A 17961-nucleotide genomic window follows, 5' to 3' on the forward strand; every position below is an offset into this window, starting at 1 on the left:
TTGCATCAGAAGAAGCAACTTATCATACTGTGTGTGTGTGTGCGCTGAGAGTCGCCATGGAAATGTGGATATCGTCCACGGTGTGTGTAAGGCCCGAGGCCCCAGCATATCCCAGCATGCATTTGGGGAAGTTCAGCTGCGAGGGCTCGTTCGTTCAACACTCAGTAGGGGGTGGTGGTGGTGTTTTGAGTTTGGGAGACAGCCGGGTTCATGATGAATGGGGGCTTGTAGTAGAGAAAAAGTGAAGTATTTTGGCTTTTTAAAAGTTTTACAATACGCACACAAAGGACAGCATAAGCATGCTGTAAACGTGCCACCTTCTTATTTAAATCTTATGTTTTTATTACCATGCCCAAACTCCATGTGTGTGATATTGTTGTATTTTTGTCAGTGATTTAATGTACAAGATACTGGAGCTTACAAAAGTGACTATAACCCTGGTGTTTATATTATTATTTTATGAATATGCGTTCCTGGTGTAATACTAAAAAATGGCACTTTGCCAAAGTGTAAAGTACTCAGTGTAAAGTGTACAGCTTGCATAACTATACTGTCCCATTAAATTAACTCAACACTCAACCATTAAAAGTCAGATCACTGTAAACAGAAGTGAATAATATACCACATAGAAAATGTCCAAAATGTGCCAAAGGTTTCAATATTTTATGTGGCCACAATTTTTAGGCACTCCTTTTTCTTGGGGATGAGGTCACCATAGCTTCAAAGCCTCTTTCACTCCTCCATCATGACATCACAGAGCTGGTGAATGTTAGAGAGATCGTGCTCTTCCACCTTTTGTTTGAGAATGTTCATAGGGTTTACGTAGGTGGTGAGAGCATGAGAGAGCATAATTAAAGACACCATGATTTTAACTAGATATTATCGTGTACTTACCTTGTTTCGATCCAAAAACTCTGTGTAGCATAAAGTGGGGCAATAAGTATTTAGTCAACCACTAATTGTGCAAGTTCTCCCACTTGAAAATATTAGAGAGGCCTGTAATTGTCTACATGGGTAAACCTCAACCATGAGAGACAGAATGTGGAAAAAAAAAAAAAAAAAACAGAAAATCACATTGTTTGATTTTTAAAGAATTTATTTGCAAATCATGGTGGAAAATAAGTATTTGGTCTATACCAAAAGTTCATCTCAATACTTTGCTATGTACCCTTTGTTGGCAATAACGGAGGCCAAACGTTTTCTGTAACTCTTCACAAACTTTTCACACACTGTTGCTGGTATTTTGGCCCATTCCGCCATGCAGATCTCCTGTAGAACAGTGATGTTTTGGGGCTGTCGTTGGGCAACACGGACTTTCAACTCCCTCCTCACCCTGTGGCGTCAAAATGATAATAAGAACGGGGAGCAAAAATCCCAGAACCACACGGGGCGACCTAGTGAATGACCTACAGAGAGCTGGGACCACAGTAACAAAGGCTACTATCAGTAACACAATGTGCCGCCAGGGACTCAAATCCTGCACTGCCAGACGTGTCCCCCTGCTGAAGAAAGTACACGTCCAGGCCCGTCTGCGGTTCGCTAGAGAGCATTTGGATGATCCAGAAGAGGACTGGGAGAATGTGTTATGGTCAGATGAAACCAAAATAGAACTTTTTGGTAGAAACACAGGTTCTCGTGTTTGGAGGAAAAAGAATACTGAATTGCACCATACCCACTTTGAAGCATGGGGGTGGAAACATCATGCTTTGGGGCTGTTCTTCTGCAAAGGGACCAGGACGACTGATCTGTGTAAAGGAAAGAATGCATAGGGCCATGTATCGAGAGATTTTGAGTGAAAATCTCCTTCCATCAGCAAGGGCATTGAAGATGAGACGTGGCTGGGTCTTTCAGCATGACAATGATCCGAAACACACAGCCAGGGCAACAAAGGAGTGGCTTCGTAAGAAGCATTTCAAGGTCCTGGAGTGGCCTAGCCAGTCTCCAAATCTCAACCCCATAGAAAATCTGCGGAGGGAGTTGAAAGTCCGTGTTGCCCAACGACAGCCCCAAAACATCACTGCAGAGATCTGCATGGAGGAATGGGCCACAATACCAGCAACAGTGTGTGAAAAGCTTGTAAATAGTTACAGAAAACGTTTGGCCTCCGTTATTGCCAACAAAGGGTACATAACAAAGTATTGAGATGAACTTTTGGTATTGACCAAATACTTATTTTCCACCATGATTTGCAAATAAATTCTTTAAAAATCAAACAATGTGATTTTCTGTTTTTTTTTTCACATTCTGTCTCATGGTTGAGGTTTACCCATGTTCACAATTACAGGCCTCTCTAATATTTTCAAGTGGGAGAACTTGCACAATTAGTGGTTGACTAAATACTTATTTGCCCCACTGTATATCGCCGAGTGTCAAGACACAGCTGTTAATGGCCACGGCCGGACTTTTATGGGATTTTATGGGTTAAACACGGTCACATAACAAGGGTCGTGATGCAGAGATCGCAGACATCAAGAAGTAGTCGAGATTTTCTTTTTAAAATATTTACCCTTTTAAATGTTTTTTCTTTTTAAATTTGTATTCAATTTTTCTTTGTTTGGATCGATTCAGGAAAATGGGACAGTAAAAAAAATAATTTCAATTAAGCGCTTGTTATGGGGTAGATATCCATGACATATTTACAGGCACTATATTTTTCATTGTGACATACTGTATTGGCACGAATATAAGACAGTGTTTTTTGCATTGAAATAAGACTGAAAAAGAGGGGTCGTCTTATATTCGTGGTCTAGACATTATACCCATTCACGACGCTAGATGGCGCCAGATATCATTGAAGCGATGTTCTGTCATGACAGATCTCAGCTACTCTCCCCATTCACGACGCTAGATGGCGCCAGATATCATTGAAGCGATGTTCTGTCATAACAGATCTCAGCTACTCTCAAGTTTAACCAGTTTGCATTATTTTTTTGAAATGTTTTTCCTTATTCAGCGTTGTTTCAAGACTACAGTTACAGTTAGACTTCACTTTGATGGTTAATGCAGTTATAGCAATTTCGTGGTTTTATCACATTAGATTGGTTGGTTTACATTTCAAAAACCAGAAGCCATTCATTTACGAATGTGATTGCACTTTAGTTTACATATTTAAATGTTCAGATATTAAGATTTGAATGAGGCAAGATAACATGCTTTTTCTCTCAAATATATTGTTATGATCATTTGTTTCGGATGTAATGTAATTATTTTCTGTATAAAAATTAATTTGGTGTTCAAAAGTCTTTTTTTCAAACTTGAGTCTTGAAAAAGAGGGGGTCGTCTTATAATCAGGGCCGTCTTATATTCATGCCAATACGGTAATTTGTTTAAAGTTTAAAATATGTGAGTGAATAATTATATAAAGTTGTTTAAAAAAAAAAAAAAAAAAATCAAACAACATATTAGACATCAATTAATTATTCTAAGCTAAAAATAATCGACTTTTTGAATGATAAATATAATTACCTTCTTTTTATGGCTGGGTTGAAACAAAAGTGGTTGCGCAGTGTCTATTAAAGGGGGTCTCCAGAGTAAAACTGACAAATTAAAAATAGTACGGGGGGCTTAATGCGCCATGAAACTGCTATGGCAGCATATAGACATATTGTTCTATCAAACACAACAGTTCTTTTGGCTTAAAATACAGCAGTTTATTTTAAAGAGGGGTGCAATAGCAGAAACTGCTTTTTCAGCCCACACTATGTATACATTTGTTTCATGATCATTAACGTGAATAATGCAAAAACAGTGTGAATTTGAGAACAGTGCAAATACTTTTTCGTGACACAGTCTCAGTCCATCTAACTTCCATGTCAGCGTCATTCCATAAGACTTTCAAATGATTGAAAATGAAGTTTGGGATTTTGGAAATACCAATAAAATTGGGTCAAAAATAGCTGCAACTCATCCGCCCCCTTAGTGTTGGGAATTGCAGTTATTTGATGCATTGAATCCCTAGACTCCATTCATCTAAATGATTTGTTCTAAAAATGTATCCAACAAATTGTTCAATGCTCAGCACGAAGCCTGTCTACATAGAGCATTGCCCCCCCCTTCTCCCTGAAATGATAAACAGACTAATTCAGTTCATGATTCAGCCCCGAGGTTCACATTCTGTAGCATCTTCACTTACTCAAGGACTGTGCGCTCATGGATCACTGTACAGTCATTCGCACTTTTACTTTGAGTGGCATGCACACACTGACTTGCAGAGCACTGTACAATTACTGATCATACTACATGGATGTTAACAAGACTGTTAAGTTGTACTGTAACCGAAAATGAATCCAGTCCTCTGCTAGGTGTGCAGTAAGGGAAGTGTTTTCTCCCATGTGGTTTAGTCAGAAAAGGTGCACTGCTGCACATTTTGGTTCAGGTAACTGCCCACGGAAGGCCTTGCGACAGTTTACATGTGCTGATAAAGCCGGACAGTAACGGGTCTAAATATGTCAGTGAAAAGCTAAAACCTTGTTGAAACAGCTGCTACACCTGCTATGGAATTGAGAGGAGATGTTGAAGCAACATGCACACAGCAAAGCAGAAAATAACCAACGCAAGGACGTTACAGCAAATTGCTAAAACGAGAGTTTGGTGATGCTTCTCTACGTTGGGGAGAATGCCCAGTTGTCCTGGACCAGGAATTCCTGGCTGTTTTACTGGCTGAGCGTTTTTTCTGTTTTACATGCGCAAATTAAAATGTGCAATGTACAATGTTGTTTAGTTTTCTCACATGGTCATGCAAACATGTTTAAGTATACCAAATACTTCGCACTGCTGTATTTAAAGAACTGTCCATGAAGTCAGGTCATTATTTTAATTGACCTTTATATATCCAGGTAAAATATTATTTGCAATGCATATAAAAGAATGTGTAGTAAGGCCCCCTCTATTGCTGGGTTACTGTCCAGACCATCACCACAAAAAGTAAGATCTGCGATAAAGAAATACCATCGTTTTTCTTAACCTTTTCCAATATACATGAATAATAATCCCTCTAGATGTACATTATAAAATGAACCTACAGACTAGACATGTACTTATTACCCGTTTCAAAGTATACCGTGGTATGAAAATGTCAAGGTTTCAAAACCGCAAAAATTTTCTGTCATGCAGTCCCTAAGGTATTAGCTATTTTTTTATGTCCCAAAAATACATGGAGAAATCCCTTGCTTGGACCTCAAGGCTCAACCCTCCCCCACCGGTTGTTGCTCAGTTTCAGTGAGTCAGCTGTGCTACATGACGGCTGGAGGAGGTGAAACTGACTTTTTTTCCCCTCATCGATGAAATTGCTGGTTTGGGAATATTTCAGCTACAGAAAAGTTAATGACGGCCGCGGCTTAGAGGAGGAAGGCCAACCGGCGTGTAAAACATGTTTGCGGAGGGTGACTGCCGAGGAGGGGTTTAACATCGTCATGAACGTTTCACACTACCTACTAGAGTAAACTGCAGCGTGTTTAGTGTGTCTAGTGGTGGTAAAACGTGATGTTTTTTTTTCTATATATATGAATATATATATTTAATGTATTTTGTACTCAACATTACACTTATGTTCCAATTTGCTGATATGTTTTAAAAAAAAAAAAAAAAAAGTAAAAATCCTGTTCAATGGATTTTTTTTTTCTTTCCAAATCCAGATATCTCAAAGTAACACCTTTTAGAGGTGTAACTGCAATACCGTGAAACCGTGATATTTTGGCATAAGGTTATCATATCGTCAGAATATCATACCGGCGCACGTCTACTACAGACATTGCGATCTGTTGACATAAAAGCTGTAATTGAAGATGATTGTGACCTACTAAAATGGTTTTAGGGAGGGTTATGACTAGAGGCGTGTGAAATTTCCGATTCTTAGATTATTCGCGATTCGGCCGTGGAAGATTCGAGAACGATTCACAAATATCCAAATTCCGATTATTGAATTATACCAGGCAAAGCGGAAGTAAAACACAGTCAGCGCGGTCTTTGGGACGCAATGAGGAACGGAACGAGAGTAAATATCATGTTTAACTCACGCCGCTAGATAAAAAAAAACAATGATACCTGACTGCGGCTGACAGCCGCTACAAACAACGCCCAGTTGCTAGTTGCTACAAACATACGGCTACAGTAGATATCATATATATGTAGAACTAGATGCAAAATGACAGACGACGTCGGTGTTAGAACATGTATTATTGAACAGAGGTGCGAAATGACACTTTCCGGCGTAAGTAAACAGCCGCCATTTTAAAGCAGTGGACCTCTCTATAAGGCTCTGTTGTAGCGAACCTAATTAACTTTTTATCTAAAGTACTCTTAATTCGGCAGAATGTTGTCTTGAATCTATCTTTCAATGATGAAATAGTTTTAAAACTTTGACAAAAGTAGACAGAAGGGAAATTATGGAATAACGGGAGCAATTTTAACAACTGTAACAGTTGATACACAACATTAAATTAAACATTAAATTAATTGAATGTCGTTTAAAGCTCCTGATACAGAATGGGGACTGGAGTTTTTTTTAATTTACTGTTATTTTTGTATATTTGTTTACTGTTATATGTTAACTTGATACTGAAATAGTAGTTTGGTTTAGCCTGAGAGGATTTTTGAACAATTTTGGAACTAATGTACAAACCATTAAAAAAAAAAAAAAAGGAGGGGGGTGCATCAATAATCGTTTTATAATGTAATCGGAGCCTCTGAATCGTAATCGAACCGTTAGGTGCCCAAAGATTCGCAGCTCTAGTTATGACAAGTGTTATTAATTACGGCGTTAGAATACAACAGCGTTACAAACGGTGTTATTTTTTTCAGTAGTGAGTAATCTAATTAATTACTTTTCTCCTCTTGGCAATGCCGTTACCATTACTGAGGCAGGAAAGGCATACGTTACTATGCGTTACTATGTTGGTTGAATGACGCGTGAAAAGTCTGAGAGAGACGGATTCACAGAGACGAGAGAGCAGAGCAGGAGTGGGGGGGAGGCAAAGGAGTTGTGATGCTGTTGGTAACGCGATGCTGGCTCCAATAATACCTAACTGTACCTGATGGCCAACAAACTATGCCCACATGATGCTACGGTAGATATCACATATATATAGAACTAGATGCAAATGACAGACACGGCGGCATTAGCGATATGTATAAAGAATTAAATGTGTTAGTAAACAGTCGGCATCTTAAAGCAGTAGACTTCTCAGGCAGGCTCTGTTGTAGAGAACCTTCCTAGCGAACCTAAGTAACTTTTTATCTAAAATGCTCCTAAATCGGCAAAATCTTGACTTAAATCTATCTTTAAATTATGAAACAGTTTTGAAATGTACACATGTCGAAAGTAGACAGAAGGGAACTAATGCAATAACAGGAGCAATTTTAACAACTTTAACACACAGCAAAGGTTACTATGTAGTTATCGCAATAGCCGCAATACCCCTGTGTCTAGTTAAGTTTAGGGTAAAGAATTGGGCTAGGGACAATTGCCCCAAAACCCTTTAAACTTCACATTGTGTGACCTGTTTTTTGAGGAAAAAAAAACATGAAAACTATCACCGGTTACTTTGCCAAGTAACTAATTACTCCTACATTCAAGTAACTGAGTTATTAAAGCAATTACTTTTTGGGAGAAATAATTTGTAACTGTAATTAGTTATTTTTTTCTAGTAAGATTAACAACACTGGTTATGACAAACATAAAATGATCAAAGATGTAACATAATTACAAACAATTACAATTACAAACCCTGGTTAGTTTTGTGCTCAAACCTGTTTGATGTGATCGATTGCGTTGCTGCCAAAACAACTGTTAACTTGAAAATTCTACTGTCCTGTCAACTTCATTCTAATCAGTGACCTAAATAACTTACTTTTGCATGATGAGCAACTTACACTTAAATGTGTATATGTATAAAACGTATGTTTGCACCACTAAAGCTGTCAATCAAAAATGTTTATTTTTTTTGTTCACTGACAGATAAGGAGGAGGAGATATGCTGGTCTCCTTTAACCCTGGGTCACTCCTCCTCCTCCTCTTCTTCCCCCTCCTCCTCCTGGCTCAGGCCTCATCTGTGCAATGGGTGACCCTCCGCGGAGCCCCCCTCTCTCACCTGATGTTGGATGCAGAGACGGGGCTTCTGTATGTAGGTGGAGTGGACCACCTTTACCAGCTGAGCTCAAACCTGGAGCTTATGTCCCACGTGAAGACCGGACCTCATCTAGACTCTCCCAACTGCCTGCCCCCCATCACACCCAAAGACTGCCCCTCAGCCCGGCCGACACACAACCACAACAAGCTGCTGCTGCTAGAGCGGGATGATAGGACGGTACAAGGCAGCGTGATTGTTTGCGGATCGTTGTACCAGGGCATCTGTGAAAAGAGGTAAGAAGTCAAGGCCTCAACCTAACGCAGGCATTTGCTGACACTGTGTGTGTGACTGGTCATTGCAGGAGTCTGTCCAACATGTCACAGCTGTTGTACCAGTCCACTAACCCGGTGGACACGCAATTCGTCGCTGCTAATGACCCCCACGTCTCCACAGTGGGCATTGTGCTTTCCACTACAAGCGTAGCCGGCGAAGAGCGGCTGCGGTTCATGTTGGTGGGACGGGGTTTCACCGGGATGGGTCTCGGCGACATCCCGCCCATAACGGCACGCCGACTTCACCCGGCAGTCCTTTCTCAGCGGGTCTTCGCTCAGGAGGATGAGCTGGGCAAGCTGATCATCGGGAGCTACTCCGAATACGACGTCCATTTTGTCAAGGTGGTCACCCTCAACAACCACGTCTACTTCCTGTTCTCGAGGCGAGACGTGCGCTACAAGATGGAATACCGCACCTACATCTCCCGCCTCTGCGTCTCCGATCGCAACTTCTACTCATACGTGGAGGTGCCTCTGCTCTGCCATGGTGGTTACAACCTGGCTCGGGGGGCGTGGCTAGGGGTGCACTCAGGGAAGCCCGCACTCTTCATCATCATGGCGGCTGGGTGGACATCCACTTCCATGGCCAAGGATATATCTGCGCTGTGCGTGTTCGGGATGGCGGAGCTGGACGCCATGATGGAGCGGGCGCGGGAATCATGTTACACCAAAGGAGGCCGTGATGTTAAAGGGCAGGAGGATGCTTACGTGGTGTACTCGCTCTCGTCAACCTGTCTCACTCTCCCCCAGGTAAATTTCACTTTATCGTGTCATTGCGTCAATTGACCATACTTGTATGAGGGTGAGACCTCCTGGATAAGATTTCTACAGTGAGTCTGACCTGCACGCATATCAGAGGTGGTCACATGAATGACTTGTGTAATGTCGTCACAGATTACAGGCCATTGAGTGGGCATCACTGCTGACCTTAATACTGTGTGGTTGGGTGGGTGGATTACACTTGATATCCTCAGCAGCTGGAATCATCATGAGACAGCTGTCACTATCTTACACGACCCACATAAAACACACACACATGCATGCAAAGGCACTCTCTCATATACACACTTGTGGTGCAAGAGAAGGAAGTAGACCTTCTTGTGTCTTTACGTAAGTGATTTCGGAATATGTCCCACTGCAACAATGGGAAAAGAGCCCATTTGTTAATGAGAAAAGCTCAGTGATACTTAGGGCAACCTATATGGACATTTAACTTCGAGTCCTTCATTGATGAACCTGTGGATAAGTTTTTATCTACACAATTGTTGTTTGCATGCAAAAACACTGCTGTGTCGACACAGGCTGACTGAAGACTCTAGTCATTCATGACATGCGGGCACCTCCAGGCTACCGGTCGAGTGAGGATTTGGAGGGAGGGGGTGTGATGGCAGAGATATTTTAACACTTAAACACTATATTATAGCTCGCGCATCATCTTACCTTTGTTTTGACCCTCCCCTCACCCAACCACATCACCTGATAATAGGTGGTTCAGGATTTATTTTTCTCTTCATGCCAGCTCAATTTAAGCTGTATAAATTAGAACAAAATTAAATGTATTTTTAAACAAAATCTTGACTTATTGCTGTTATTTACCTGCTGCAGCGAGTTAAAAAAAGCTTTTGGGAGTTACTAGAAAGATTTATATTTTAGAAATTAGTCATTACAGACCTGCAAGATGGGTGCAAAATAGAATGCGCAGCAATAGAAGAGTAGTTTTTATGATGCCAGCTGAGCAGCAACGAGGTTCACGTCAGCAGCAGGAAGAGATCCCAGCAAGTGTCACTCAATCATGGATGGACGCAAGTTAGCAAGCCTGGGGGTGATGTCACGGAGCGAACAAACGTGACCCTTGAGGCCAGCTGATTGGGTCCAGTGCTTCCTCTTTCAATCAAAAGAATCGTGACATGACAGCCACTTGATTTTAAAGCGTGTTTTCCACTTTGAAAAAAAAAAAGAGTTTAAAACTTTTTGCTTTTCAAAAAAAGTGACACTTCAATAAAAAATATATATATATTTCAAATAAAAAAATATATTTTCAAAAAATATATATTTTTGCAAATGATTTTTTTCTTTGATTAAAAATAGTTTTTAGAGTAAAGCAACTTTTATTGCGATTGAATGATTTAGACACAAATGTCCTACCCCTAATATGGCTCAAACACAAAAAGGATTGCTTCAATCAAATAAAACAGTTTGAATGAAAAATAAAGTGTTCAAATGCGAATTTCTGAGTCTCAAATATTTTTTCACATTCAAACCTTTTTTTCTACGATTGAATTTTTTTACATTTTTGATTGAAGTGATTTTTCTTTTGAAAAAATATATATATTTTTTTGTTTGAAGCAACTTATTTTTTGATTGAATAATAAAGACACAAATGTCCTAGCCAAAATGTGGTCCAAACGCAAAATTACATGACTTAATTCAAAAAGGTGTTTCAATCAAAAAAAACTTGACTTAAATCAAAAAGAAAAATTTCAAAGAAAAATAGATTTCAAATATATATTTTTTGAGTTTCAAATTTATTTTTGCATTCAAACACATTTTTGGGATTGAAGTGACGTTTTCTTCGATTGAAAATATATATTTTGATTGAAGCAACTTTTTATTTGATTGAAGCAACTTTTTTTTTTTTTCATTGAATAATAATGACACAAATCTACCTCCATATTCCATTAGCTTTGGTGTAACAATGTTAATGCTTTACAATGTTTAATATAGAAGTGTTTTCCTTATTTTGTATGTAAACACCTATGAAAGCTACTGGAGTCTCATATGTAATCAACAAGTACGTGTGCCGAGTGTACGCAGCACACGCACGCACATAGGTATGCTTGCGCGGACGCAAGCGGCGATAAATCGCAGCTGGGAAAATTACCACCCTAATTTTTACTTACCGTACGATAATTTGACTTGTTGCATATCGCGACAGGCTTAGTTGTCGTTTAATTTGCCAATCGATTAGTTGTCAGTTAATGGATTAATTGTTGCACCTCTAATCGTAATTCATGTACAGAAAGAGGTTCTTCAAAGGTGGTGTCCTCTGTGGCAGGTGTCCGTCTCTGAGTATCCATGTGGGTGGGAGCACACGCCGAGCCCCATTGGCAGCGTAGAGCCCGTCATGGCAACGCCTACTTTCACTGCCACTACCCAGCTGACCGCGGTCGCCACAACAACAGAGGCTGGACACACAGTGGCCTTTGTGGGCGACCGTGAGGGACGTCTGCACAAGGTAACACGCTTTGGCTAGCATTAGCACAGGCTAGCTTGTTTGTTTAGAACAAAGTGATGTTTTCATAGTAATACTTTATACCAGGGTAATTCTTTATATCAGGGGTGCGAGAAATCTTGGACTCAAGGGCCTTCTTGACTTTTAAATTGGACATGTGGGCCAGGTTAAAACATATCAATGTGTATGTAAAAAAAAAAATATATATATATGTATATATATTTTCTTTTCTTTTGGCAATACCATTATATTTCTGGATTATTTTGTTACTTTTTAGCCCTTAAAAGAATATATACAGTATATATATATACACACTCACTGGCCACTTTATTAGGTACACCATGCTAGTAACAGGTTGGAGCCCCTTTTGCCTGCAGAACTGCCTCAATTCTTCGTGGCATATATTCAACAAGGTGCTGGAAGCATTCCTCAGAGAGTTTGGTCCATATTGACATGATGGCATCACACAGTTGGTGCAGATTTGTTGGCTGCACATCCATGATGCGAATCTCTCGTTCCACCACATCCCAAAGATGCTATATTGGATTGAAATCTGGTGATTGTGGAGGCCATTTGAGTACAGTGAACTCATTGTCATGTTCAAGGAAGGAGTCTGAGATGATTCCAGCTTTATGACATGGCACATTATCCTGCTGAAAGTAGCCATCAGAAGTTGGGTACATTGTGGTCATAAAGGGATGTACATGGTCAGCAACAATACTCAGGTAGGCTGTGGCGTTCCAACGATGCTCAATTGGTACCAAGGGGCCCAAACAGTGCCAAGAAAATATTCCCCACACCATTACACCACCACGACCAGCATGAACCGTTGATACAAGGCAGGATGGATCCATGCTTTCATGTTGTTGATGCCAAATTCTGACCCTACCATCCGAATGTCACAGCAGAAATCAAGACTCATCAGACCAGGCAACGTTTTTCCAATCTTCTAATGTCCAATTTTGATGAGTTCGTGCAAATTGGAGCCTCAGTTTCCTGTTCTTAGCTGAAAGGAGTGGCACCCGGCGTGGTCTGCTGCGGTAGCCCATCTGCCTCAAAGTTCGACGTACTGTGCGTTCAGAGATGCTCTTCTGCCTACCTTGGTTGTAACGGGTGGTTATTTGAGTCACGGTTGCCTTTCTATCAGCTCGAAACAGTCTCGCCATTCTCCTCTGACCTCTGGCATCAACAAGGCATTTCTGCCCACAGAACTGCCGCTCACTGGATATTTTTTCTTTTTTCAGGCCATTCTCTGTAAACCCTAGAGATGGTTGTGCGTGAAAATCCCAGTCGATCAGCAGTTTCTGAAATACTCAGACCAGCCCTTCTGGCACCAACAACCATGCCACGTTCAAAGTCACTCAAATCACCTTTCTTCCCCATACTGATGCTCGGTTTGAACTGCAGGAGATTGTTTTAAACCATGTCTACATGCTTAAATGCACTGAGTTGCCACCATGTGATTGGCTGATTAGAAATTAAGTGTTAACGAGCAGTTGGACAGGTGTACCTAATAAAGTGACCGGTGAGTGTATATACATACAGTGATCTGATCTCTCTCTACTTCGCACTTCGCGCCCTCAGTCCGTCACGGATTTTGTTTTTTCTATTAAAAAACATAAATAAATGCAGTATTTTATAGAGCTGTCCCGATCCGATCACGTAGTCTCACTCTCCCTCGTGTGGCTTTTTTTAGTCAGGCAGTGCACTGGAGTTGCTTATTGAAGTTAACAATGATTGACCGATGTTAAGGTTTGATCTTGCCAGAGATGGTGGGAAGCCGAAGCTTTAACGCGCCGCATACGTCAATCATTGTTTAACTTGTTTGACTTGTTAGCTTGTTAAGCAGTTGCTAACTCATAGTGTTTAAGTGAGCAGCTTGAGCGCATTTGAGTGGACTCCCTCAATGAAGCATTTAATGAAGACAAGCATCTTTCTACTTTCTTGTTTAAAAATAATTCAGTGGGACAGGAACAGGTTTAAAACTTATCATAATTACCGTATTACATTTGAAGTGCTTAAAAACCATTTTTTAATACATATATATATATATATATATATATATATATATATATATACGCATAATTTTTTAAAAAATTATATTTTGGGAAAGAAAAGTGAAAAAAACATGTCTTATTTGTATCTCTTTCCAATGCTAAATATAACTGAATACATTGAACACACACACACAAAGTAAATAAATAAATAAATTGGGGGGGGGGGGGGGCGCTACTTTGTTTTTAACTTATTGCGGCGGGTTCTGGTCCCCATTAACTGCAAAAACGAGGGATCACTGTAAATTAAAAAAAATATTTCTTAACAAATATTCTAATTTAAATCATTATGAAATATTTCTTGATGTATAATTATTTTTGAATATAATATACTTACAGTAAATCAATCAATTATTTGATTAGATGAATTGAAACTCAATACATTTTGATGAACTAATTTGAGGATAACAATGTAATTATTTCAACCAATTAAAGGACTTTATAATACCTTAGGGGTCTTTTGTAATATCTGCAATATGCTGTAGGTGCTTGTTTGGGCCAACGGTTCTGGCGAAGTGTATGGAAGCGTGCTTGTAGACGGCGGCAGTGCTGTCAATGCTGACCTCCTACTGGACTCCAACCAGCAAAACCTTTTCGTCCTAACCAATAGCAGGGTGGGTGGGAAGTGTCACTCTTCCAAGGATGTATTGTTGCTCTCCGAATCTAACAGACATGCCTCTCAGGTGTCAAAGGTTGCCACATCATCATGTGAGCGGAACGATGACTGCCAGTCCTGTCTGGCTACGAGGGACCTCTACTGTGGCTGGTGTGTCTTGGAAGGAAGGTAATGATGGTCCCTGCACACAATTGCTCATGCTTTGTGATAATGAACCAATTTGACCTTTTATTGATGGTAACATTTCAGACTGATAAAAAAATTAGCACCCCCCCCCCCCCCCCCCCCCCCAAACATACACACACAAAAAAGGTTCCAGATAAATTAAGAAAATCCACAAATTGTATAGATATTCTCCTGTACCAGCCAGGCCTTGTGAAAATATGATATATAATGTGTAATTTTTATAATAATATTTTGCTTTCACCTTTAATCTTAGCATAGTTGGTGCCATTTCTGTATATATGTGTTATTTGCTGTAGTCTTCCAAAGATCACAGGAGACATTGAACAAAAGATAGATATTGCTTGACTGTAGCTGACGCCGGAGCAAAATGTACCATTAAGGCAGTGCTTCTCAATTATTTTCTGTTATGCCCCCCCACAGGAAGACGTAAATGTTCCGCCCCCCCCCCCCCCAACTCTCAGCCGCCACTGTAAATATACCATAGTATCATTTGTCTACAAAATTCGTATTATTATAATATAAGTACACCTCTGCATAACATTGTGTGCTTTTTAATATTAAAAAAGAAGAAAAAATAAAGTGTTAAAAAAAGAACACATAATGTAAAAAATGCTTAAAGAGGTGTAATGTCTGAAAACAGCTATTTTTGTTCTGTTCAACTGCTTAAACACAGACAATGGTAAACCTGAATGTTTTTACAGGCTGGAACAGTTTTAATGTGCCACATGGGAGTTTGGTACACTCCCATTGTGTTTTTTTATATTGCACTGTTTATTCAGAGGATGAAGCTCGATAGAAAAGAGTTTGGGGGTACAGAAAGTCAGAACACAGGGAATAGTAATTAGAAAAAGCATGTTTCAGTATATACAGTGGTATGAAAAAGTACCTGAACCTTTTGGAATTTCTCACATTTCTGCATAAAATTACCATCAAATAAGATTTGATCTTTGTCAAAATCACACAGATGAAAAAAGTGTCTGCTTTAACTAATACCACTCAAACATTTATAGGTTTTCATATTTTAATGAGAATAGTATGCAAACAATGACAGAAGAGGGGAAAAAAAGTAAGTGAACCATCACATTTAATATTTTTTGGCCCCTACTTTGGCAACAAAAACTTCAACCAGACCCTTCCCGTAGCTGCAGATTAATCTGGCACATTAATCAGGACTAATCTTGGCCCATTCTTCTCTACAAAACCGCTGTAGTTCAGTCAGATTCCTGGGATGTCTGGCATGAATCACTGTCTTTAGGTCATGCCAGAGCATCTCAATGGGGTTCAAATCTGGACTTTGACTTGGCCCCTCCAGAACGTGTATTTTGTTCTTCTGAAACCATTCTGAGGTTCATTTACTTCTGTATTTTGGATTATTGTATTGTTTCAGCTTCCATCCTCTTTTTAGCTTCAACTGTTTGACAGACGGCCTCAGGTTTTCCTGCAAAACATCCTGATCAACTTTTGAATTCATTCTTCCATTAATGATTGCAAGTTGTCCAGGCCGGCGGCACGGTGTCCGAGTGGTTAGCACATCCGCCTCACAGCTCTGAAATCAAGGGTTCAGTCCCGGGCTACAGTCTTCTTGTGTGGAGTTTGTATGGTCTCCCCATGACTGCGTGGGTTTTTTCCGGGGACTCAAGTTTCCTCCCACATCCCAAAAACATGCAGGGTAGGCTGATTAAACTCTCTAAATTGTCCATAGGCATAAGTGTGTGCATAAATGGTTGTTTGTCTCATTGTGCCCTTTGATTGGCTGGCAACCAATTCAGGGTGTACCCTGTCTACCGCCCAAAGTTAGCTGGGATAGGCGCCAACACCTCCGCGACACCTATGAGGATAAGCGGTATGGAAAGTGAATGAATGAATGGAAGTTGTCCAGGCCCTGAGGTAGCAAAACAGCCCCCAATCATGATGCGCCCTTCACCATGTTTCACGGTGGGGACAAGGTATTGATGTTGGTGATCTGTTCCATTTTTCCTCCACACAAGACGTTGTGTGTTACTCCCAAACAATTGAACTGGTTTCATCAGTCCACAAAATATTTTGCCAAAACTGTGGAGTGTCCAAGGGCCTTTTTGCGAACATGAAACGAGCAACAATGTTTTTTTTAGACAGCAGTGGCTTCCTCCCTGGAGTCCTCCCATGAACACCATTCTTGGCTATAGTTTTACATGTAGGTGACGTGCCAGTGATTTCTGTAAGTCTTTAGCAGACACTCTAGGGGTCCTTTTTTACTTGCTTGTATTGATTATGAAGATTATGGATTGTATTCTGCACGGAACTCTTGGCGTCATCTTTGGTGGACGGCCACTCCTTGGGAGAGAAGCAACAGTGCCAAACTCTCCATTTGTAGACAACTGTCGATTGATGAACAGACTTTAGAGATGGTTTTGTATCCTTTCCCAGCTCTATAAAAAAATCAACCATCCTTGATCGCAGGTCTTCAGACAGTTCTTTTGACCGAACCGTGATGCACATCAGACAATGCTTCTCATCACGATAATTCTTATCAGGTGTGTGTTTCATAGTGGGCAGGACAGCTATAAACCACTCATCAGCGATTGGCCACACACCTGACTTAAATTGTTTGGTTAAAAAAAAATGGTTTCAATTGCTCTTTAAGTCTCCTTAGGCAGAGGGTTCATGTATCTGTTTTTCCCCCTTGTTATTGTTTCCTTGCTATTCTCATTAAAATATGAAAACCTAAAAATGTTTGGGTGGCTTTAGTTAAAGCAGACACTGTTTTTACATCTGTGTGGTTTTGACAAAGATCAGATCACATTTGATGGTGATTTTATGCAAAAATGTGTGAAAATCCAAAAGGCTCAGATACTTTTTCATACCACTGTATGCTACCTAATCTATGTAGAAAACGGCGATTGTGACCAAAATACATGTTGGCATATAGTAAGGTCAACTTTTGAAAATATCTGAATAATTGCCCCCGGATTATTCCGAATTTGAGCACCTGCTGCTTCTGATTTTAAGTGAAAAATTTCCTTTGAAGCGGGATTTTTGGGGTGGGTTGGGTGTACTGAACATGAGAGCGTATTATATTCACAAAATTATGGAATTTGTCTGGTTGAAGGTGCTGTTTACAAATGATGCTAATATTTTTGGGGCTCATAGTCTAACTTGTACACCTTTTGGGACGTTCTATTAAATATAAAGTAATTATATTTTCAAAGTATCAGTCTCCCAGTTCCTACTTGCTATTCATTAAGCAGCGCTATTGAGCAGATGAAAGAAAGAGGCCTCTCTTGGTCAGAAGTGGAACTGCAACTTTAATATACTGTACATGTGTTTGGTCCAGATGCTCCCGCAAACACGAGTGTCAGCGCCACCGTCATGCCCATCACTGGATATGGAGCTTTGAATCGTCCAATCAGTGCGTGTCGGTACAGAGCGTGCAGCCAGCCAATCAAAGCAAAGACGAGCAGACTCAGGTAGCTTGAGGATAATTGGAAAATATTGA

At 40.2% G+C, this 17961-nt stretch overlaps 1 protein-coding gene across 1 annotated transcript in view; it reads left to right on the top strand.

The window, feature by feature from the left end:
• The window catches only part of plxnb3 (plexin B3), a 110815-nt gene that overhangs the window by 61578 nt on the left and 31276 nt on the right, over window positions 1-17961 (top strand). The window contains exons 3-8 of the mRNA XM_057818766.1: window positions 7955-8359; window positions 8428-9148; window positions 11454-11633; window positions 14170-14298; window positions 14368-14468; window positions 17800-17932. Of these exons, the coding sequence (XP_057674749.1) occupies window positions 7971-8359; window positions 8428-9148; window positions 11454-11633; window positions 14170-14298; window positions 14368-14468; window positions 17800-17932 (1653 nt within the window). The 5' untranslated portion in view covers window positions 7955-7970. The remainder of the gene's footprint in view (window positions 1-7954; window positions 8360-8427; window positions 9149-11453; window positions 11634-14169; window positions 14299-14367; window positions 14469-17799; window positions 17933-17961) is intronic.

Source organism: Corythoichthys intestinalis, chromosome 2 (genome assembly GCF_030265065.1).
Source record: "Corythoichthys intestinalis isolate RoL2023-P3 chromosome 2, ASM3026506v1, whole genome shotgun sequence".
NCBI lineage: Eukaryota > Metazoa > Chordata > Actinopteri > Syngnathiformes > Syngnathidae > Corythoichthys > Corythoichthys intestinalis.